Source organism: Cyanistes caeruleus, chromosome 22 (genome assembly GCF_971803275.1).
Source record: "Cyanistes caeruleus chromosome 22, bCyaCae1.hap1.1, whole genome shotgun sequence".
In the NCBI taxonomy this organism is placed as follows: domain Eukaryota; kingdom Metazoa; phylum Chordata; class Aves; order Passeriformes; family Paridae; genus Cyanistes; species Cyanistes caeruleus.
Genome location: NC_141722.1, coordinates 2,182,587 through 2,205,775, shown reverse-complemented (window position 1 = coordinate 2,205,775; position 23,189 = coordinate 2,182,587). Strand labels below are relative to the sequence as shown.

General features: G+C 39.7%; 1 protein-coding gene across 7 annotated transcripts in view; it reads left to right on the top strand.

The window, feature by feature from the left end:
- Positions 1 to 22,723, top strand: part of MTOR (mechanistic target of rapamycin kinase) — a 63,631-nt gene extending 40,908 nt beyond the window's left edge. For all 7 annotated transcript variants that reach the window (XM_086860240.1, XM_086860244.1, XM_086860242.1 and 4 more), the window contains 27 exons: positions 275 to 390; positions 1,739 to 1,816; positions 2,195 to 2,302; positions 4,333 to 4,458; positions 5,099 to 5,230; positions 8,131 to 8,246; positions 9,541 to 9,658; positions 10,433 to 10,639; positions 11,136 to 11,236; positions 11,560 to 11,656; positions 12,270 to 12,368; positions 12,978 to 13,100; positions 13,706 to 13,888; positions 14,453 to 14,587; positions 14,852 to 15,026; positions 15,239 to 15,374; positions 16,029 to 16,176; positions 16,846 to 16,968; positions 17,457 to 17,539; positions 18,507 to 18,579; positions 19,091 to 19,165; positions 19,653 to 19,788; positions 20,085 to 20,150; positions 20,293 to 20,373; positions 20,654 to 20,734; positions 21,144 to 21,249; positions 21,740 to 22,723. In XM_086860240.1, the coding sequence (XP_086716366.1) occupies positions 275 to 390; positions 1,739 to 1,816; positions 2,195 to 2,302; positions 4,333 to 4,458; positions 5,099 to 5,230; positions 8,131 to 8,246; positions 9,541 to 9,658; positions 10,433 to 10,639; positions 11,136 to 11,236; positions 11,560 to 11,656; positions 12,270 to 12,368; positions 12,978 to 13,100; positions 13,706 to 13,888; positions 14,453 to 14,587; positions 14,852 to 15,026; positions 15,239 to 15,374; positions 16,029 to 16,176; positions 16,846 to 16,968; positions 17,457 to 17,539; positions 18,507 to 18,579; positions 19,091 to 19,165; positions 19,653 to 19,788; positions 20,085 to 20,150; positions 20,293 to 20,373; positions 20,654 to 20,734; positions 21,144 to 21,249; positions 21,740 to 21,755 (3,038 nt within the window). In that variant the 3' untranslated portion in view covers positions 21,756 to 22,723. The remainder of the gene's footprint in view (positions 1 to 274; positions 391 to 1,738; positions 1,817 to 2,194; positions 2,303 to 4,332; positions 4,459 to 5,098; positions 5,231 to 8,130; positions 8,247 to 9,540; positions 9,659 to 10,432; positions 10,640 to 11,135; positions 11,237 to 11,559; positions 11,657 to 12,269; positions 12,369 to 12,977; positions 13,101 to 13,705; positions 13,889 to 14,452; positions 14,588 to 14,851; positions 15,027 to 15,238; positions 15,375 to 16,028; positions 16,177 to 16,845; positions 16,969 to 17,456; positions 17,540 to 18,506; positions 18,580 to 19,090; positions 19,166 to 19,652; positions 19,789 to 20,084; positions 20,151 to 20,292; positions 20,374 to 20,653; positions 20,735 to 21,143; positions 21,250 to 21,739) is intronic.
- The last annotated feature ends 466 nt before the right edge of the window (positions 22,724 to 23,189 follow it).

Here is a 23,189-nt window from a genome sequence, read left to right as displayed (position 1 = left end):
TTGTTCCATCATTAAGAATTAAAGAATTTTTTTTCACAAGGATAGCAATTTGTCTAGAAGAAAAATACCTATATTTTTCTTGTCTGGCTATGCATATGTTTATGTATATAATAGTGTCCCTACCAAAGACAAATGAGAGCTGACTTAAATGCAGAAGTACCAGACAACACCCAGGCCTAGGAACTGATGTCTAAGCACCATATCATAGTTCTGTTGTGTTCCCACACTGCAGAGAAGGCTGTTGTGTTACTGAGGATTATCTGTGTCCCTGCAGGTCAGTGGGACAGCATGGAAGAATATACCTGCATGATCCCCAGGGACACCCATGATGGTGCTTTCTACAGGGCTGTACTGGCACTGCATCAAGACCTTTTCTCACTGGCTCAGCAAGTAATTATCTTCCTTGTTCGTATTCCAAAACCTGGATTAAGATGTTCTAGGCTACAGAGTTCCATGGAAAACCAGGCTGTAGTAAAGCAGTTGGCTATAACCTATGAAATGCCCAATAATGGTTTTTTCCATGGATATATTGGACCTGGATGATAGATTTGATCTTGTATTTCCAGAAATGTAGCAGTGAATGTATTGACAACAGTGATCCAGTGCTGTAGAATATAAGAATGCCTTAGTAATTTCTTAATTTCTTGGCTTCTTTTACTTCTGTGCCTCTTCTCTAGACAGGCAGGGCACAAGGATTATCTCAGCAGAGCTTCTGTCCTACAAGGCCTTGATTGTAAATTGCTGGGAATGCCTGAGACACCTGTAAGATTCCTAATGGATTTTTGTGTGCTTCTGTCTCTTGCATCTTTTTCAGTGAAGTGCTTACATATATATCATGTACAATAATCTTAATTTTTCTGGTAGCACTGATAAATCTCAAATCTTAGATTTAGATACCAAGGCAAGGAATGAGTTTACTAAACAGAGCTGTATTTGTAATGCTTGTTTGTCACAGAGGAGATTTGCAGAGTGACTCTGTAGATGTGAAACGTGTTGTTTACTTTCCAAGGAAGCTGAAGTCCCATTTCTCAGAATTCTGTGCTGGCTTGCCAGCTTAGATAAAGGAGTAATTCAATCTGTGCTGTCAAAACCCGTACATAGATTTTTGGATGATGTGCACAGTAAAATTAACCAGGCATTCAAAAGGGTAGAGTTTGTGATTAACCTTTAACATTTTGAACAGGAAAAGCTATAGGTGAGAGATTATATAATGACTAGAACTAGAGCAGGATTTATTTCATGCTTGAAGAGCCTGTCTTAGTTTGAGGATGAGAAATGGAATTTGCTGTCCTGTAAAATTCATAAAATCCTGTTGGGTTATGTAAAACAGTGAAAGTTATTTTCTTTCATTGTGTGCTATCAAGAGACATTTCTTGAGGCTTTTTTTTTGTAACCAACTCTCTTGCACTAAAATGTGAACCTTTCCTCTACAAATGTTGTTAATTATGATCTCTACAATCACAGTAGGATTAGAAATACTGCAAATCTTGATTTTTCTAGGAAGACAAACTTCAAACTGTGCAGGTGATGAATGAAGCTCCCTTGACTTCCCTTATATATGCCCTGGACACTGTTTTCCTGTCAAATCTTTCTATTTATAAGATCCTTTCCCAGTTCTTGTTGGAGAGTGAGAACAGCACCAGCTTTGTTCATGAGATGGAACAGTTGAACAGCAGCTTCATCAGCTGACTCTAGATAAAGCACACTACCTTTGCCCCAATATCTTGTTCTATTTCAGTGCATTGACAAAGCCAGAGACCTGCTGGATGCTGAGCTGACTGCCATGGCAGGAGAGAGTTACAGTCGAGCCTACGGGGTAAGTGTAGCTCTCAGCCTTCATTCCCTCCATTGACTGTCTCTAAAAGTTGCATAAAACTTCAGAGTAGTGCTTGTCTCAAACTTAAGACCTCTATAGGCCCACAAGCTAAATGGCTTTTGTCAGATAAGAAATACAACTTTGCAGGAACAGCTTTGGGACACACTAAAAGTGAAGTGAGGTCCACCCTCTCAAAAGAAATAAGAATTGACATTTAGGGGGTTTGAACCAGCAGGTCATCTAGGTACCAGTATATAGCAGTTGGTCCTTTATCTGTTGGGCAGCCTATGTACTTTAAATTTTGATGCCAAAATACTGTTCCTTAATTATAGATTTGTTCTGTAGTGATTGGGATGGAATGTGATTTTTTTCCTTCAGGCTATGGTATCCTGCCAGATGCTGTCAGAGCTGGAAGAGGTTATCCAGTATAAACTTGTACCAGAGCGCCGTGAGATCATCCGCCAGATCTGGTGGGAAAGACTGCAGGTACATCCATATAAAGGTCAAAAATGGAGATACTGGTGGGCTGGCATGAACAGCTTCCTTTTGAGTCAGTGTGGTGGCTCAGCAAGTCTTTCCATGTCTCTTTCCATCCCAGGAGCATCCATGCTCACATGGCTGTGTGCTCCAGCTCCTTTGTGCTTGCCCTGGTTGCCTAGGGTTTCAGTTTGGGCTTCTCTTTTTTCCAGGTTAATGTTCCTGAGGTCTCTGCTCATATGACACTTTACAAGGGTGAGCTAAGCCTTGAAATGGATGTGTACAGAAGAGTACTAGTAACATCCCCAAGGCTGCTTATCTCAAAATTGGATGTGGGAATACTGGTTTAGATCAGGCTAGTTTGAACATTTTACCTGGCTGGCTGCATTTTAAGAAGTGAATTCTCTCAAAGTATTGGAAAACTGGTCAGAGAGTTCACGTGCTTGTAAAATAAAAGATTGTCCTGTTCCTTTTGGACCTCTTACAAGAACATTTTCAGCTGATTGGTAACATTTAGGGACTTTACTTAGTGGTGGAATTGGCACTGCTAGGTGTATGGTTGGACTTGATAATGGTCAAGGTCTTTTCCAATTAAATGATGCTATGATTAACCTTGACCTTTCAGAAGAGACCTTTAGCAATGTTGATTTTCCTGTACTGAAAGAGAAGTTTGTGCCTTTCTTACTCTAAACATCAAAAATCTAAAGTACCTCTGAAAATTTAAATCAGACAAATACTTGACACTATTTCCTTACAAGAGGCATCCCTACAGTGGAAGTGAATATCCTCAGATGCAGTAGTACATACAGTAACACTGTTTAAAGAGGTGGGTGATTCCTGCAAGAAAAGGGGGTAAAAGAAAAGGCATAACTAAGATGAAATGCTGCCTGAAGGAAGAACTTTTCCCTGTGCAGCATTCTTCACTGGCAGTCCTTCAATCTGCCACCTTATGAAAGCCTGCTGTATGTTTTTTAGCTGTTTGGGAAACTGTGACAAAGCTTTTAGTCTCCCATCTGCATTCCTGTCTGGAAAAGCTCAGGACCATTCCACTGGGGTAAAGAAACTGAAGTGGCAGGAAGTGTAATGTCTGAATACAGCTTTTCATAGTCCTGAAAGCAGTACATACAGTTCTTGAATGTTTTATAGGTGGTTTTTTAATAGTTTTTAAATGCCTTTTGGAAGAAGTTTATTTGAGTGTCAGGGAACAGGCTTTGCCTAACTTCCCATTCCTCAGCTTGGGAGAAAAGAAAAAGGGAAAGAATAATATTGATGCTAAAGTCCTTGCTGCCATTGGAAAATCTTTTCTTTGTCTCAAAATCAAGTAGTCTCTGGCTGAATAGAAACTCTGGAGCATCACTGTTCCCCTGTACTTGGCCACCCTACCCAGCACCATGGCTTTAGTTGTTATGGTTCCTTCCACAATTCTACTCCTCTATAGTGTCCTTAAGTCTTTGAAATACAGACTCATCCTCCCCTGACAGTGTTGTGCCTCTCTCATCAGACAGACAAGCACCAGACAATGCTTGCAGAAGCAGAACAACAGTTGGAGCTGCAGTTTCTGGCAGAAAACCAGTTTAGAGGTGCCAGCCTCCAAAAGCAATACATGCAAGGAAAAGAAAAAGGGCAATAACAAAAATAACTTTGCAACTATTTGGTTTTATACCATCTCCATGTTGAGATTTAATCCACATTTAATAGGTGGAGAAGGCACTTTGGAAGGCACTTTGACTCACTTTGGAATTACATGAAGAGTTTTTCTGATTCCTGGATGCATTTCAGCTTTAGGAGCTTTTCTCCTCTTTCCATTCAAGGATGTTGTTAGACTGCAAGCACTGAGCTGCCTGCAGATTCTGAGAGTCAAGGACTGAACCTTCTTCAAGCACTGCAGTGTTAAAGAAATGGTTCCCAATGTCAGTCTGCTGTGAATTATGGGCACAGAAGCCTATCTTGATAGAAGTCCCTTCAGATTCTGAATCAAGGCTCTGTACAGTACACTGGAGACCAAACATTAACAAGTTTTCCCTTCTTTTTCTTCTCAGGGCTGTCAGCGAATCGTGGAAGACTGGCAAAGAATATTGATGGTCCGATCTCTTGTTGTGAATCCTCATGAGGACATGAGAACTTGGCTCAAGTATGCCAGCTTGTGTGGCAAGAGTGGGAGGCTGGTGAGCATTGTCTGACTCTGTCCTCTTCAGCAGCTTTTCAGATGATTGGCTTTGCTGTGCTGCTTCAGCCTTGAGCAGTCCTAAATGCTTTCATGGCCCAAGAGGGATGGGCTCTCCTCTGAGGAAAAAACTAGTCAGAAATTGTTGAAATGCTAAAATTGTAACCAGCATAGAGTTCATGCTTGTAGCCAAGGTTATTTTTGTGGGGCTGATATTATACCTGAGAGCCTCTGGGCCAATTTTTTATTGCATGCTATAACTGGAGGTTTTTATGCAACACTGGAGATTATTAATAATGGCTCTCTCTGCTAGAGCAGAGAGTCGAATCTAGAATGTGATGTTGCTGCTAAACATTACAGCCCTGTTTTAACATTCACCACAAAATTTATCACCAAATACTTGAAACAGAGACTTTACACTTTCTGCTGGCTTCTGAAATGAGAATCTAATGCTCTGATCCAAAGGAAAACATATGGTTTATCATGTGGTATTCTTTTGAGTCCAGGGAGTCTGCTGTGTCTGTGTTATATCTGGAGGGTCAGATGTGCTTTGTTAGCATGGGGCAATTCTGAAGCAATATGAGCTGGAGGTAACAATGAGCTTGTTTTTAACCTGCCTTTTGTCTTTGCCACTTGTCCAGGCTTTGGCCCATAAGACCCTTGTCCTGCTCTTGGGAGTAGATCCATCTCGACAGCTGGATCACCCACTGCCAACAGTCCATCCCCAAGTGACTTACGCGTACATGAAGCACATGTGGAAGAGCGCCCGGAAGGTACAGGAGAACACAGTGCTCTGTTTCACTGCTCAGGTTTTGTGCAATGCCATACATGTTAGCTCTTCGTGTTCCCCACACAACAAAGGCAAGGCTGGAGGTTTTACTTTTGCTCCCCTAAAAGAGAGTTATTAATTCCTTTCCTTATTGTTATTCAGATCGTAAGTTTTTTATTTCCTTTAAAACTCTGTAAGGCAGAGAAGACATGGCCCTAATTTTATTTCATGTATGGATGGATTATTTTTGCTGAATCAGTAGCTGATACCCAAAAGATGCAGCCAAGATTAATGGTCAGTAGTAGCTCTTTGGTCCTGTGGAGGTTTGCTACTTACTTTTCATGCAGTGTTCTGATTGCTGAGTCTCTACACTGTACCTAGGGTCAGGGTTACATACTGAAAGAGGGAAGTAAATGGGGGTTCATTACCAGTTTTAGAAATGTCCTGAACAGCTTGCACTTAGTTGCTGAGCAGAATTGATTTTTACTAAAGAGATCATCAGAAATTCCTAACTGAAAGACAGCTGAAAAGTTCATGGAGTTTTGTCATGGGAACAATTTGGCTCCAGAGAGCTCAGGGTGAATGTTTTTGACATTGCAACACAGGGAGAATTTACATAAATCCAATAAGCTCCAGACTGGATAAGTTATCTTTTTTTTTAATATACATTAAAGCCTCCATTTATCCTCATATTCTGCCACATCTTTTTTATTTTTCCTCCCTTTGGGATTGCCAGCACTGGAGCAGAGCCATTGCTGTGGGAACATTGCCACGATTAACTATTCTTTATTTGAATTAAAAAGGCAGAAGGAGCTGTTATTGAGGCCTTCTTCTGTTGGCTCTGTAAAACAGTGAAATTGCCTCTTACTAGCTTCAGTAAATGACCCCAGAAGTGTGTGGGGTCTCTGTGAGGGAAATTGTATTTTGCAGTGTTTGACTTGTGGTCAAGACACAGATGGACATGGTGCAGGACAAAATTAACAGTTGCAAGAATAAGTGAAGCCCATGAAGATGGGGGGAAACTGATGCCAAAATAGATAAATAATACATAGTTACAGCTGGTGATGTGTGTAGTTTTACATAACTGTGTGTTCACTTGGTTTGGTGTCCTAAATAATAAGCTGCTAATGTGGGCTGGTAAGGTGGGAAATGACCATTTTTTCTAGCTCAGCAGTTCAAGGTTCCTTTGTTGACCTAAAATGTTTTCAGTACTGCTGTTTTGGCACTTGTCAAATCCAGCAGGAAAGAAGCTGGCATCTAGAAGGAAACCAGCCACACAGCACTTGCAGAGCTCCACCACAGTCTTTTCTTAAACAACAGATAAAAGTGGATAAGTAAACCCTATTACATTTCTTCTAACAAGGAGCCTTTGCCAGCAGCTGCATTCTGAGCCATATCCCATAGGAAGGATACATACAAATTTAGGAATTCAGTTGTTTTTGAAGACTTATTGCTTTCAGTCTTAAGTGCTCCATCTGTCAGTTTATGGTGATCAGTTTTCAGTATTAGTGGAAACTGAAGAGCAGATTGTTGGGTGTGTCTCTAGATATGAGAGGGGCACATAATAAAAACATAACATTCTGTGTTGATACTGTTAGGCAATACATTTTGTCTATTTTTAATAGATGTCTAGCACAACTAATTGTAAGATTATTATTTACCCCTCCACCCCATCCCCTTCTGTCTAGGTTACCAGTTATGAAGTGTACTACATTAATGTTATGAGTATGAACCTTTCTTTTATTTTCCCCTTTTTCCTCACCACTGAGGTGTGCATGCTGACTTTTGAACAGGATAGATGAGGCATTTGAGCTCAGGTGGCTCTTGTCTCTAACATAGCTCATTTCTGTATACACGGAAGTAAATTAGACTTCAAACAGCATATTCTGCAGTTCCTAACCTGAAATGACCTTGCAGATTGCAGGAGCTTTATTCTTAATTCTTTCCAGTGAAGCGTGCATACTTTTTTCTTAAATTTTTATTCTTGGGTTTTCCTACCCCAGAATTCTTTCCAAGGAATTTGAAAAAGATTTTTTTTCACTCAGAATTCGGTAGTGCAAGTTGCTTTAGCACTACTGCCCTGTGTAATAATCTGGCAAAGGAGTAATGCACATTTGTACTTCTTCAATAAGAAGGAGAAACCTAGACTTTAATTTGTTGAAACAAGTCAATGTCCCATGTTGTGTACTTCAAGCCTTGCTAAAACTGAAAGGTAGGAGAGAAGAGGAAGTTGCAAGTTTTCCTTCAGGCATTATTTTCTCAAATAGTTTATTTGTTGTTGTTGGGGTTTTTGGGTTTTTTTGTTCGGTTTGGTTTGATTTTGTTTTGGTTTTTTGTCTGGCCTTAGCATATTATAGGTAGGCTCTGTGATCCTGTCTGTTCAGTATTGTCCTGGTCAGCTATGGTTTGTAGGCTAGAAACATTTGATTGTTGCAATTGCCAGACTTAGTTCATGCTCAGGTGCAAACTGGATATCTCTGTGTCTCACACTGTGTGGGCAGTAACAGGACATTCTGTGCTGCTGAAGTTTTCTCCCTGTACAGGTGACCTTGTTGCTCTGGCAGGGTTGAGTTCTTGCACATCAGAGCATGGTGTTAACTTGTGTTGTGGTCAGTCATACCTTTGGCTCTTTGTATGATAGTGAAGATGTGCCTGGCAGCAGGAGGATGCAGTTACTTGTTCCTCAGTTTAGCAGCTTCAAAGACAACAATAATCTCTACCTTCTTCATTTATTTGGACATATTTAAAGTGTAACGTGATTTTAGAGGGATTCAGTGACTGAAAAGCTTTGAAAGAAAACCATATATGTTTATTTCTTTAAAAATAATTTCTACTCTTGTATTGTCTTTCTCCCTTGAGAAGTTAAGCCCTGTGGTGCTCACTGCCTCCATCATCCCTTTGCAGATCGATGCATTCCAGCACATGCAGCACTTTGTGCAGACCATGCAGCAGCAGGCGCAGCACGCCATCGCCACCGAGGACCAGCAGCACAAACAGGAGCTCCATAAGCTCATGGCACGGTCAGCACAAGCTCCTGGGGCACCCTTTAGCTCTAGACTGAAACTGAAGGCTTTCCTGAGGTGCAGGGTGACACATTTCAGACAAAGCTCATGCTTGGATTAAAAGAACAGGATTTCATTTAGCTGCTTTGGTATTACATTCTTATCTATCATGTAACATTCACTAAATGTTCCTGGGACACATCAGCCTAAACAAGCTTGTATTTGTTGCTGGTGCCTGGTTGTATTTTTCCAGCACTGTGGCTCACTGGCAGAAGGCAGAGAGCTCAGCATGTCTGTTTCTTTGCTTTTCAGGAGATTCAGTCACTAGGAAAAGAAACACTTCCCACACTCCTGGCACATCTGTATTAAGTACACAGGCTGCCAAGCACAACAGCAAGGCTTTGGGCAGTAGGTGCCCAGCATGTGATGGTCTCTTATAATACTGTTGCATTAAAAACCCTTTCTCCATTTTTCTCTGTGGATCTGTAGGTGCCAGATCTGGGTTTTTTTCAGTTTAAATTAAAAATTGCATAGTGCTTTCTATTAAACGTTTGATTTTTTTGAAGGGAGGTATGCACTACATTTGCTTTTATGAGGATGAGAACCCTTGGTAACACCGTTGTCTTATTTTTTTTAGTGACTATAATGGAAAACAAATTAATAATGATTTGCATATAATATTTGTCTTGCACAATGCTTTCTGGAAAACTCAGAATAGAGAAAGGACAGCCACATAGCTGTGGCATTTAAAGCCTTCTGAAGGAGCAAAGTATTAAGTTTTGCATAAACCTTGACAACCCCACCCTACTGCAGTAAAAATATGTTGTTTTTCCTTTCCTCTAGGAGGGAATGACTTAATGGGGTTCTGGCTGGGGGAAGAACAGTTCCTCTGTGTTTCCATTGTCTGTCAGGGTTCTCCCCAGAGGGCTCATTCACATGGGGTTCAGTACAGCTCACCATGTATATATATATATATATATGTGTGCACATGTATGAATTTTATCAGCACAGACTGATGAAGTCTTTTGATGTTGCGGTTACCTACTTCTTACATTTATTTTGTAACTCATATAGATGAGGAAAAGAGTTTGATCCCCACATTTCCTCTTAAATTAAACCTTCAACTAGTTAGTTCCACACTACAAGCAAGATGGAGGTATTTTGAATTATGCATCCAGACTGCAGGAGAGGCTTCCTGACTGGATTCATCACATGGAATGTCTTTTAGACTCCAGATAGCAAGTTCACCTTTTAATCCAGAGGTTTTGTTTTCATTTTAGGTTTTGAATCAATAATACCTTTATTTAACTAGGTGTTTCCTGAAACTGGGTGAGTGGCAGCTGAACCTGCAAGGTATCAATGAGAGCACCATCCCCAAAGTCCTGCAATACTACAGTGCTGCAACGGAGCATGATCGCAACTGGTACAAGGTCATTACACAGAAGTTTACAGATAAATTTTATCAAGTCCAATACTACAGGAAAGGAAGTTTTTCACTGGAAGATCTCCTGTAACTGTCTGCCTTGTTACTGTCAGTAGGATTAAAGAAACCAAAACAGAACCGAAAAACAGAGAAAGTGGCCCAAGGCAGCCATGAGATTCTTGTTTAGAATTTTATCTGGTTGGTAAAATTAGGCCACAGTTCAGTTTCTCATCTTGCTTTTGGGACTCTCTCCTGTTGTCAGTTAGCAATGAAGGAGAAAGAAAATGGAAAAATTTAACTCATTCTCAGTCAGTATACTTGAACAAGGAAAGCAGCCCTGTTGCTAATTCTCCAAAGAGCCTTTGATTTCAGGGTTGTGATATTTCAATTAATATTTAATGCCATATCTTCTCTGGGGCAGCCATCTCCTGTATTTTTTCCTATTACACATCCCAAAGTCATAACATACTAATTTTCATTTTAGCCTTTGAAAAATGAAGGTATATGCAAATACAATTTAATTTTTGGTACAGAGCTCATTTGCTTTAATATTCAAAAGGGAGTTCCAGGCCAAGAATTCAACGTGATATTATTTAAGATAATAAGACAGTTCAAATTACAAGCAATTAGAGAAATCAAAGCATTGACAACAGTCTGCAGGGTATTACTTACTGCTGTTGTTTGCAGACACAGAAAGGTGGGATTATATCTAACTATTAGAAAGTGCCTGTTACAGAAAGGACTCATCTTCCTTCTAACTTCTGTTCTTTCCTGTTGGCAGGCCTGGCATGCCTGGGCAGTGATGAACTTTGAAGCAGTGCTTCACTATAAACACCAAAACCAGGCCAGAGATGAGAAGAAGAAACTCCGTCACGCGAGCGGAGCCAGCATCACCAGCGCTAACACCGAGGGCAGCAACAGCGAGAGCGATGCAGAGAGCACTGAGAACAGCCCCATCCCATCCCCAGTGCAGAAAAAAGTCACTGAGGTACCCTCTTTCCTCCCTCTTCATGTTGTGAGATTGGTACTTACTGCTTAGACACAGAAAAATGTTATGGGCTAAATTAATGCAAATGATTATTAGCTGTGAGCTAAAGTGGAGACTGAAGTGGCTGTCATGGGTGATACAGGGCATTAACAAATTCTGCTCTTTAGGCCCTTCATGGAAGAATCTGAGGAATCTCTTTAATTTACCAGGTATAGTAAGGTGGTGGTTTTTAGGCTGCTTTGTTGTCCATAGCTTTGTAAACAAGCTGAAACCACTTCACAGCATTTTCCCTGCCAGGCTGAAAGACCTTTGTGTAGTCAAGCAAAACTTAAAATTCTAGGAGTAACATGTCCTGTGAAGAGCAGGAGCAGAAGTCATTTCCAATGGGGATTAGGTCTACATTTCCACATATTTCTTCCTCTTTCCCCTTGAGTTTAGGATTCATGTGGGCTGATGTGTTTGCATAGAACTAATACAGCAATTTTCATTCCAAAAGGATTTATCCAAGACCCTCTTGATGTACACAGTCCCTGCTGTCCAAGGTTTCTTCCGATCCATTTCTCTGTCTCGAGGAAACAACCTACAAGACACTCTAAGGTACATAATAAAGCACATAGTAAATGAAATCCAGGTGATAAGAGCATATGGTTTCAGATTAGGTAGAGCACATTTCTGCTCTTTTTTGTTATGGTTGAATTAAGTGAATGCTTCAGTCCAGGCTAATTTTTGTTAGATGGTTTATCCCTGCTATCTGAGGGTTCTGGGAAGAAAAGTTGCTTGCAAATTGTTTTTTTTCTGTTTGTTTGTTTGTTTGGGGTTTTTGTGATGGGGTTTTGTTGGTTGGTTGGTTGGTAGTTTTTGTTTCATTTTGGTTGTGCGTTGGTTCATTTGTTCCTAACAAAAGTATTTCTCTTTTTCAGAGTCCTTACTCTGTGGTTTGACTATGGTCATTGGCCTGATGTGAATGAAGCTTTGGTAGAAGGAGTCAAGGCAATCCAAATAGACACTTGGCTGCAGGTAAATAATACAAAGGGAAATCCCAGTTCTAGGGGTAGTTTGGGATTTGTTGCATGATATCCATTATGATCTCTTGCTAAACAGTCCTCTGTAGGTGAGTGCTGAAAGCAGTGTGCAGAACAGCCTGTAACAGATTCAACAAGCATCTTGAACAGAAAAATGAGAAATGTTTCTGTATTTTTATGCAAATTAGGGCATATTAATGAGAAAGACTGAAAATTCTTGAATTAAAGATGACATACATTCAGTGGTGATCAAGCATAAAACAACACTGTCCTGCTCTGATGTAGTTCACAATGTGTTTCAGGATTGCCTTGTAGAATGATTCTTGTAATTAAGTTTAAAAAATACTTTATTTCCCATTTAAGCATTATACTTCAAGATGCATCTTTCCATAGTAGGATCCTGTAAGAGTTTTGCACAGAACACTTGTGATCTCATTGTGCTGTTGTACATTTCAGTTTGGAACCCTGTGTTACCCTCTGACCAACTCAAAAATGGCTGATGGGCTTCCCTGTCTCCTTTAGAGGCTGTGAGGCCTCTAGGAGAGGGCAGAGCAGCTGGTGCACTGAACTTATGAGATGACAGGAGAGTTTCTTTTCCTTTTCCTTAGGTAATCCCTCAGCTCATTGCCAGAATTGACACCCCTCGACCTCTGGTAGGGCGTCTCATCCATCAGCTGCTCACAGACATTGGTCGCTACCACCCCCAGGTAAGTGTCTGCTTAGAGCAGAAATTTTTACAGGTGTCAGATGCCTGCACAGGAAGTCACAGCAAGTGATGACAGTGAGGATGGGGACAGTTTCTGTTGCTGCTGCTGCTTTCACCTCAGCACTGTTCACATAAAAATGGGAAAGAGGTGAATGAGCCATGCAGCCTGGGAAGGACTCTGTCTAATGTAATTTAATGCCTGCTGGGTAGTGCAGATCACCTTAAATGTCTTTTCGTGACTACTAAGAACCTACCTCACAGGTTTTATCTGAATTTCTTTCCACAGGTTTTATCTGAATTTCTTTCCACAGGTTTTATCTGAATTTCTTTCCACAGTGTGGAATATCACAAATTCTTAAAACCTGTTTTTGTTCTTCCAGTTTGAAAGAGGCTCTCAATGTCATTGTGCTATTCAGTGAACTAAAGTCTTGACAGCCCTTTTGGGTCAGAAAACTTTCAGTAATAAATTCCTCTCAACACTTTCCAGAAGAGAACTTGCTTCCTTCTGTTTATCCCTAAGGCTGCTATTCATTAATGCTTTGCTAATTATTTAAATTTACATAGCTTCTCTGTGGGGCTCTAAAATATTACTGGTTACTGTCCCTTGCAGGCTTTAATCTATCCTTTGACTGTGGCTTCTAAATCTACGACCACTGCTCGGCACAATGCTGCAAATAAGATCTTGAAAAACATGTGTGAGCACAGCAACACTCTGGTGCAGCAGGCAATGATGGTGAGTGCTCAGTGCAGCATAAAGTGTGTTATGTTGGATAGATGTCAGTTATAATAAGACAAAAAGACTATTCATTGTTGATTCTGTTCAGGTACAATTAATTTTGGGTATTTGCAACTGGTAGAAGTTGCAGTATTACTGTAATTTCCAGAGAATGCTCTCATTCTAAAATAATTCACACACTGAGTTTTTGTGTTTCCTTATGAATAAATTTAGAGAAGAAATACAGGAAAAACCTTTGTTCCATAAGAGGTGGTTTTGCTTAGTGGAAAGTAGAAATAAAACTTACTGAGCTTAGCATGGAAAGAATAATGCAATTAATTTGATACCGATTTTTATGAATAAAAGAAAAATAATGCTTTCAGGCCAAGCATGAAAATGAAATGTAGAAAATTTCAAAGGCAACAAATAAGGTGAGAAAAGCCTGGTCAGCTTCTTAAAGAAAAAAATGTGCTGTCATTGTGATAGTTCTTGTGGCTCCCTCTGGCTGCCAGGAACTAATATTTCATAATATCAGAGAAGAAGGGAGTTTTGCAGTTTTGAATCAGGACACAGTGCCAGGGATTTCTCTAGGCATTCAGTCTTTTTTTTCTGTCCTAAAACAGGTGAGTGAAGAGCTAATTCGTGTGGCCATCCTATGGCATGAGATGTGGCATGAAGGGTTGGAAGAAGCATCTCGTCTGTATTTTGGAGAAAGAAATGTAAAGGGAATGTTTGAGGTGCTGGAACCACTTCATGCAATGATGGAGCGAGGGCCTCAGACTTTAAAGGAGACATCCTTCAATCAGGTATCAGCTGTTCTTCAGGACAACCATCTGCCCCAGATGTGTTACAAGAACCTTTGCCATTTAACACAAAAAGTGAATCTCATGGGACTCATGTTATTTCACTATTTCATTATTGACATTTATCTTCAGATCTGTGTCACTATTGGTGACTGTAAGAGGCCATGGTAGTCCAAATTGCCCTGGAGTCTTATATTGGCAGGATGTCTGATAGGGACTGGAAAACTGCTCTGCAGTTAATTATTCTGCTTTATTCACAGTAAGCACTAGCACAGATAACAGAGAATTAACAGAGCTTGAAAGCCTACTGTTAAAGGGTGATTCTAAGCATTCAGTTGCCTCCTATAATGAAGTCTATAAGTGAGCAATGTTGTTTGATAAATTCAATGCAAATCTTGGATCTAGGAATTTCTGGATCTTTAATTCTCATTTACTATAAAAATGTGAGATAAGTATTTGTAGTGCAATTTGAAAAGAGACTCTGATGCTCTTTGTAGGTGTTAAGTGCTCTCCACCTGTTACACTGCAGTCTGTTGAAATTCTTTTTTCTGTTGTTTTAATCCCTAGGCCTATGGCAGAGATCTCATGGAAGCTCAAGAGTGGTGCAGGAAGTATATGAAATCAGGAAATGTCAAAGACCTAACTCAGGCTTGGGATCTCTACTATCACGTGTTCCGACGTATCTCAAAGCAGCTGCCACAGGTGAGGGGAGAGATTCAGATCTTTTGTCAATACCAACCTTGGCTTTATGTTTTCTGGTTATTCAAAACATACTAATTCAGTATTCTGGAAATAACTGCATAGGGTTTGCTGCAAATTTGGTGTTTATGCAGCACTTCCTGCAAGTACCTGAAGTATTGGTCACTGCCTGAACTGTTTTAGGTCCCTTGACAGCATGAACTCTTCAGATGCTTCTATGAGACTGAACTGAAATCCTAAGGTCTTATATTTCTTTTGGTTTGGTAGCTCACTTCTTTGGAACTACAGTATGTGTCACCAAAACTCTTAATGTGCCGGGATCTGGAACTGGCAGTGCCAGGAACGTACGACCCCAACCAGCCCATCATCCGCATTCAGTCCATCGCACCCTCGCTGCAGGTCATCACCTCCAAGCAGCGGCCCAGGAAATTGACATTAATGGGTAAGAGAGAGCAGTTTTCACTTAGTTATTCCTGTATTTAAACAGCTCTTGCTCTTAAGTCAAACCATATATTTACCTGGTTTTAGGTAACCTTTCCTTTCAGGTGAGGTTTTTCTTAGTCAGTCTGACTGCCACACTTTTTTGGGTACATATGTTTTTACTCATCTGTTTGTTCAATGAATATAAACTTTTGTGCACTAATTCTTTCGCAGGAAGCAACGGGCATGAGTTTGTATTCCTTCTGAAAGGTCACGAAGACCTTCGCCAAGATGAAAGAGTGATGCAGCTTTTTGGGTTGGTCAACACTCTGCTAGCAAATGACCCAACTTCTCTTCGTAAAAACCTCAGGTGTGTGTGCTCTGGGTAATCACTGAAAGTGCTTAAGCATGTGTAAATCCTTACAGGTAAACCTTGGCACAAGCAGTTGTTTTGTGAAGAAATGGCAAATCTTGGAACTAAGTTATAAAGAGTATTTATAGAATTCAAACATGGAGAACATGTATCTGAGGGGATTTTTTTTTTTTCTCTTTAATTGAAGTGCTATCTTGTAAATTGTTATGGTCTTTGAAGAAGTGTCTATTTCAAGACACCTTGTGCACTGCCTTAGGAGCCTGAGAATGGGTTTTTGCCAAAGCTTTTTTTATTATAGTCACTAAATAGCTTGAAGAGTCACTGAGTGCAATTCTGCAGTGCCTTTCAAGCAAGAACACATCAAACAAATCGTGCAAATAAGAGATCATCGTGGGTGACATAACATGTACCTTCTGAAAGCAACCTTTTAATGAAAAACATGTAAATTTGGAGTTTATCTGTAGATTATCTGGTAAAAATCTGTGCAGAATGGGTGTTTGAAGTCTGTTTGAAAAGACAAGCAGAGCAACTATTGACAAGACAATTTGGACCAGAATCAGATTTAACAGTAGTTGTTTCAAGCATCTAAAAATCTAATAAGTTACAATATACAACAATTTGAGCTGTGATCTCCATTTTTTCCCCCAATAGCATCCAGAGATATGCTGTTATTCCACTGTCTACAAATTCAGGCTTAATTGGCTGGGTGCCCCACTGTGACACGCTGCACGCACTCATCCGAGACTACAGGGAGAAGAAAAAGATCCTGCTCAACATCGAGCATCGCATCATGCTGAGGGTAAGGGGCAGAGCTGGCAGAGCTTTTGGGACATTCTTTTAAGACACCAGTGCCTTAATGAAGGAGAATGGTGCAAGGCTTCTTCCTCTGCCTCTTCTCTGATTGATACAATAAATTAAAAAATAATAGATAAGAGTTATAGCTTGCCATATGTTTATTTGTTTCTCCTTTCCAGTTTTAGCAGTGACCACAAGTTGTTGCCATCTGGTGACTGATATGTGTTTGGAATTTTGAATGACTGTGATGTGTCTCATACAAGGTGCTGCTGGCATTGCAAACATTGTGTCTAAGGGCCAAAATTAGACAGACTGGAGAAACTGAACACTACTAGAAAATTTGGAATTTCCTGCCAAAAAGGAAAGTGTGTGCCAGCCCAGAAGACTTATTTGGATAATGGTTTTTGAAAAATACTTACCTATGCAGTTTTTTAGTTAAACGGGGCTGTGTGCTACTGACTTTGGGGATACTAAATCATTTTCTATCCTATTTAAAAAGAATTCTTCACTGTTGTGTGGTCATCTTGCTGTGTTTGAAACACACTCGTCAGTCTACCAATAGTTTAAGTATAAACTTGATATGAAATTATTTAAGATTTCTGTGTTTCTCACAGTACAGCCAGAGGCTGCTGGAGGTGGCTTTAATTTGCTGAATGTCACTTCTGAATTACAGATGGCTCCAGACTACGACCACCTGACTCTGATGCAGAAAGTAGAAGTATTTGAACATGCTGTCAATAACACAGCTGGGGATGACCTTGCCAAACTGCTGTGGTTGAAAAGTCCAAGCTCAGAGGTGAGATCAACACAAGTACTGGCAAACAGCAGAGTGTGTAATTATCTTCTCTGCAGAATGAGTGAGAGATGGAGTTTATTTATCCTAAACCCCAGCTGAATCACTGCAGGACACATATCCACACATGTATCCCCACACAAGGGGCTTCACAAGGCTCAGAGCAGAAGTGAAGTGCAAAGCACAAGACTGGAGATTTTAGACTCCATATATATATAGTGTTATATATTTTAGTCACCATATAGATATATATATATATTCTCTCTGCAGGGGAGAGAAAAGCAGGAGCCTCAGAATTTATTCTCTTAATAACTTAGACATCTAATCCAAGAGCACAAGGTGTTTAAACCCCCTCAAACTTACAGAGTACTGAACCTAAGCCTCTCACAGTTCTGCTTTGTGCAAAATGCAAATGGTTAATGCATCAGTTATAAACTGAAACATGCAACATACCTGCCTGGCTTTTTCTGTTTTATCTCCTACACTTGTAGGTATGGTTTGACAGAAGAACAAATTACACCCGTTCACTGGCTGTGATGTCAATGGTTGGGTACATTTTGGGCCTTGGGGACAGGTAAATAAAGCTGTAAAGGTTTATTTTATTTAAAAGCACAGACTTTGAAGGCTATCAGTTCATTCTTTGAATCTGTTCTTGTGATAACATCTTCCATTGTGGTTACTGCTGAGTTGTAATGATATCATCATCTCTCAGCTCCTAATTATGCTGCTGTTATTCTGAGCACTGCAGGGGTGAGATGCACTTTGTGTATCATGAGTACAAATAAGACTTTCTTCCTTTTTGAAATTAATACACATGGAACTACATTAAGGACCACAAGTTCTAATTTTTCCCTTTCACAGAATGGGAAACCTTTCTCCATCCATTTTATTAATATTATAACTTCCAAAATAGTTTTGAAGACAAGGTATATTAGATTTAAACTCTGTAATGCAAAAACAGGTAAACCCTTAAATGTTTTAGTAACAAGAACTCTTATTTCTGAACTTTAAAGTTTCTAACATAAAATTATGAACCTTTGAAAATGGAATTAAAACAAAATTGGAAGATGTAAGCATGAAACAAAACTGTAGTTTTGTTAGTTTGGATTGATTTTCTTCTCCCTTGATGGTAAAACAATCTGTGTTACTTCAAGTGCAGCATAATGTATTACATTTTTCTACACTTAAAAAAAAAATAATAAAAAGCATAAAACAAGTGGAAAAATTTATCCCAACTGAAAAATAAACATTCATATGCAAGATATGTACTGATCATTCTTGTCCAGGAAGTTATTTGTCTTCCAAGGTGAGAAGATCTTTAACTCATGAGAGGTAATTACAAAAGTAATGTGACAGATGCACTGTCAGGGAGGTTTCCTGTTTGTCCTGAGATTGAAGATTTCAGACAAGCAAGCTGTCACTGGCTGTTCTTCTTCATGAAGATAAATATATTTTCAGACTGGAGCTGCTGTGATTTACTTTGGGTTTTTGTAATAGTCTGTCACCAATGGTCTGTTTTTTCTCTCACTCCTTCACCAAAGACACCCTTCCAATCTGATGTTAGACAGACTGAGTGGAAAGATCCTGCATATTGACTTTGGGGACTGCTTTGAGGTAAGTCTTTGTATTTGGACATGACATTTTCAATAATTCTCACATTTTCTGGTGGAATAGAAATTGATCTATAAGTCAGGACAAACTGACCTTGGAGTCTGTTCCTGGGCAAGCCCTTGGACTCTCTTCTGAGCCTCTCTTTACCTGCAGGCAAGTTGAAAATAATAGACACTTTATCTCAGAAACATGTCTTTGGGATTAGCTGGCTACTGGAACAAGCAAAGAAGTGTTAACATCACTTCCATGAAATTTCTTGGAGCAATTTAAGCTGCTGAGAGGCAGTCTGTGTTGCTGGGCACATGCTCGAGTTTTCCCTTTGCTATCAAGTTAATTATCTAGCTTCTCCCAGTAATTTGTGAAAACTGAGGAACATAAAAATGTGACTTTATTTACTTTATGTCCTATTTGGAATAAAATCTTCAAGATTGTAGCAAAAAGATCCCAGTACTTAATAACTTTTTAAAAGTAATTTAGCTATTAATTTACTTATTCTCCATCATTATGTGTTTAGGTTGCAATGACAAGAGAAAAGTTCCCTGAGAAGATTCCATTTAGATTAACAAGGATGCTGACAAATGCTATGGAGGTAAGCATTCCCTCTGATTTGGAGTGGACAGTTCCTAGGGAAAATGGCAACCATTTCTCAGTTTCTTCTGTATATTTTTGTTGTGGCTAAACTTTACCACTCCTTAAGAACCAGAGGTGTTAATATTTCAGTTTCATTTTCTGTGAGTTAAAATATCTCCTGTGATATCTGCAGTACATTACAGTGGAAAGCAACTTTTTAGTTAGAAAATAAACTACCCAGAAATTCCTCCAATTTGTTTGGCCTTCCTTAGTCTCCCCATTTCAAACAGCTGTTTATATCAACCAGACAGAGTCAGCTGCATGGCACTTTACAAAGATCATCTTCATGGAGAGCTTCTTAGTTTGTAATTAATGTGTGTCTTGTTCTCTTAATGAACAAAGCATAGTGAACTCCAGTTCAAAGCTACTTCCTGCTCCCTGAGTGTTTGGCTTGGAGTTGCAGAGTGAACAAATCAGTAGTTGATTCATTTCTTTTTCTTCCAAAGGTGACAGGCCTTGATGGGAACTACAGAATCACCTGTCACACAGTGATGGAGGTGCTGCGTGAACACAAGGACAGCGTCATGGCTGTGCTGGAAGCCTTTGTGTATGATCCCTTATTGAATTGGAGATTGATGGACAGTAAGTGATTCTGATAAATTAGTGACAGCAAGAGAATATTCATACATGAAATCCAGAAGCCTGAAAACCAGTGTTTTCAAACAATCTGTTAGTTTGCATGTGCTGTTTCTGTGTGCACACGGTTTTAGGGATTTTAGTATGAAATTACAGCAGTGATCAGGAGGTTGAAATAGTTTCCAGGTGACATCAAATCAGGAGAAGGAGAAAGGCAGCCAAATCTGTATTGTTTGTGGACAAATTTTCTTTCAAACACTGAAACTCCAGTTCATGCTTCCCAACTCCTTGTTTTCTTGCAGCAAATACAAAGGGCAACAAGCGCTCACGAACAAGAACAGACTCCTACTCAGCCAGTCAGTCAGTAGGTGAGTAGAAAAGATAGTAGATGTCACAAATACGCTTTTCAAATTAGCTGATTAACAGTCCTGCTAATGTTTCCAGAAGAATATTTCAGCTGCTTTTCAGCTCACATTTATACTTTTGTGTTTTCATGTTTTTTTTCGACAGAAATGTTGGACAGTGTGGAATTGGGTGAGACAGCCCATAAAAAAACTGGAACCACAGTGCCTGAATCCATCCATTCCTTCAGTAAGTTTCACTGTTGCTTCTATACAGACCCAGAAACTGTTCTTAGATCAGAAAATTTCATCATGGTCTAAATGCAATTGTATGAGATGGGACAGACGCAGTCTCTTGTCAGCATAAAAATTATCTGTGTTCTCAACTCCCACAAAGAGTTGTATCTATAGAAAATGCATCTAGGTTTGCTTTCAAAATGGTATTTGGAAAGGGCACATCTAACAGCAGTACAAATGCTTTTATTGTTCAGATTGAAGTCCTAATTCTGTGTCCTGTTTCTGTCTTTTAGTAGGAGATGGTCTGGTGAAGCCAGAAGCTCTAAATAAGAAGGCAATTCAGATCATCAACAGGGTTCGAGATAAGCTCACTGGTGAGTGTGCAGTTACGTTTATATAAAGAAACATAAAATCTGATGGATCAGCACTATTCTTAGTGATTGTATTTTCTGTTAATCCTTTAATTTAACATATTCTGATTAAGTGGATGAGGCCATTTTCCTGTTTTTGTCCTGTGCCTGCATTTAGATACAAGGAAGTCTGATTTGAAAAGTACAGAGGTGTTTGTAACTACAAAGATTTAATATTTTGCATGTATTAGCTTTTAGTGGAAGCTGAATTTCTACTTTCCTGGCTTCATAGTTTGCAGCATTTAGTTGCAAAATTTTACACTTTTAAAGTTTATAAGAAACTACTCCCCACCTGCTAGATAATGTACTATGAAGGGATTAGTACCAGGATTTGTGACTCCTTTCATGGTTTTTTTATCCTTTTATTTCAAAGGTCGAGACTTCTCTCATGATGAAACTCTTGATGTGCCCACACAAGTAGAGCTGCTCATTAAACAAGCAACTTCTCATGAGAACCTGTGCCAGTGCTACATTGGATGGTGAGTTTGTCACTCAGCTAACCTGGCAAAACTCTTCTGAAACAGTGTGAGCAGGGAACTGCTAAAGAGAACCTCACTTGTGTAGTTAGTTATTTATAGGAGCCTTACCACATACTGCATCTGATCTGGTAGATTCTGCAAGCCCATGGCAATGCCAAACAGTCCTCTAGGAATTTTTTTTTAATAAGAAATGACAAGGATTTTACATTTTAAGTGTTGGAAATAAGGAATGTGGTGGTCAGTGCTTTCAGTTACTCTGAAGAACAAAACAAACATGACTTAGTGTCATTTTAAGAGTTAGATAACTTAGAACTATGCTGAAGGAAATAGATCTCTTTTCTGCTAATGTTTAAAAGTGATAAAGATCACCTGGCAACTTTGCCTGTGCTTAGATGATGCCTAGTCTGTGTAGAATCTCAGTCCTTCTCAGTGTTGCCTTTGTGAAACTACATGCAAGTCAACGTTATTACAATATCTTTCTTTTTTTTAGGTGTCCTTTCTGGTAACAGGAGATTCCAGAGTATGCACAGCCTTTTATTCTGGAGGCTTTTTCACTCCAAACTTGCTCTTCTACAAACACAAATTGAACGTTGGACTGAAATACAGCCTTTGTCAAATATTTTTAAATGTAAATGATAAGAGTTATTGTATATTAAAAGTTGGTGTAAGCCAATGTATAGCTGCTGTTGGAAAAACAAGCTGTCTGAAACACAACACTTGATTTGGGTTTCCAGGACAGTGAAGACTGATTGTACCACAGATGTCTATGGTTCCTTTTTGTCTTTGGGGAACTGGAGATCCATTGAAAATAACTATACGGGTTTTCACTCACTTTGCAATGTAACTAAGTAACTTGCAGATTAATTATTGCCCTGGTCATTCCTGTTGATGTGGGTGCAGTGAGCTAAATGCGCTTGTGCAGGAGGCTTCATTTAGGTTTGAGGGGAGCTGCATAACTGGAAAGAAAGAGAAGTAGAATTTACCATTGTTTCCCTCCTGTACCTTGTTTTCAAACTTGATTCTTGCCCCAAAATTGGAAATTGTCTATCTGCTCATTACACTAGTTCAGGATTTCTGTTTCTGACTAGATCAGGGTTTTGAGCACATCCAAGATTTGAAAATGTTGAGCTGAGCAAAGTCGTGGTGCCTCTGTGCAGAGTGATCGGTGGCAAACTGGATGCAGGGTACAAATAAATACCACTTGTGTGCCTCCTGCAGTGTCTGGGTTAAAAAGCAGTGCTGAGAAATAACTAGAGAAAGTTCAGGTTTGGCACAGGAGGCAGACTGGGAGGGGAGAACTGGTTGTAACTTGAAACAGAAAATAATGGTTATTAAACATGAGGTTGAAGATAAAGTTATGATTTATTAATTAAAAACATTAAAAACAATGCACAAAATACAACAGAGTAGCCATGTTTAGATGCCATGTTGTATTTGCATATTTTTGTGCCAATAAATGACATCAAAATGTAAACACTTTGGCTGTGTTCTTGTTTATTCCTGAGTCTTTATTAGGCAGGGACAGGGAAGCAGATTACAATTCTTTTAAGGTTCCTGCTGCCATTGATTTGTCTTTTTGTGCATCAGTTCAGGTCGTTGGTTTTATTTCCCTTCTGATAGCAGCTGAATGAAGTCTGTCAGTTATATAAAAAACCTGTGACCATGCAACCCCTACATTTCTGTTTTCCAGGAGATGTGATGGCATCTGTGTGATGGGAACATCAGGCTTCCTCGGGCTCAGGGTCACAGCCACAGCTCCAGGCACAGCTGGAGTGTTGGACAGGATTCCCTGGGCTTCCCCAGCTGCTTGTGCAAAATGCTGCACTCCAAAAGTGGGAAATGGAGAGGTGGCAGTCAAGGATCTGGGTATTGGCCCTAGCCCTTTTCTGGGCACTGGTGTTGCTATCAAGGGCACTGGACACCACAATATAGGAAAGATT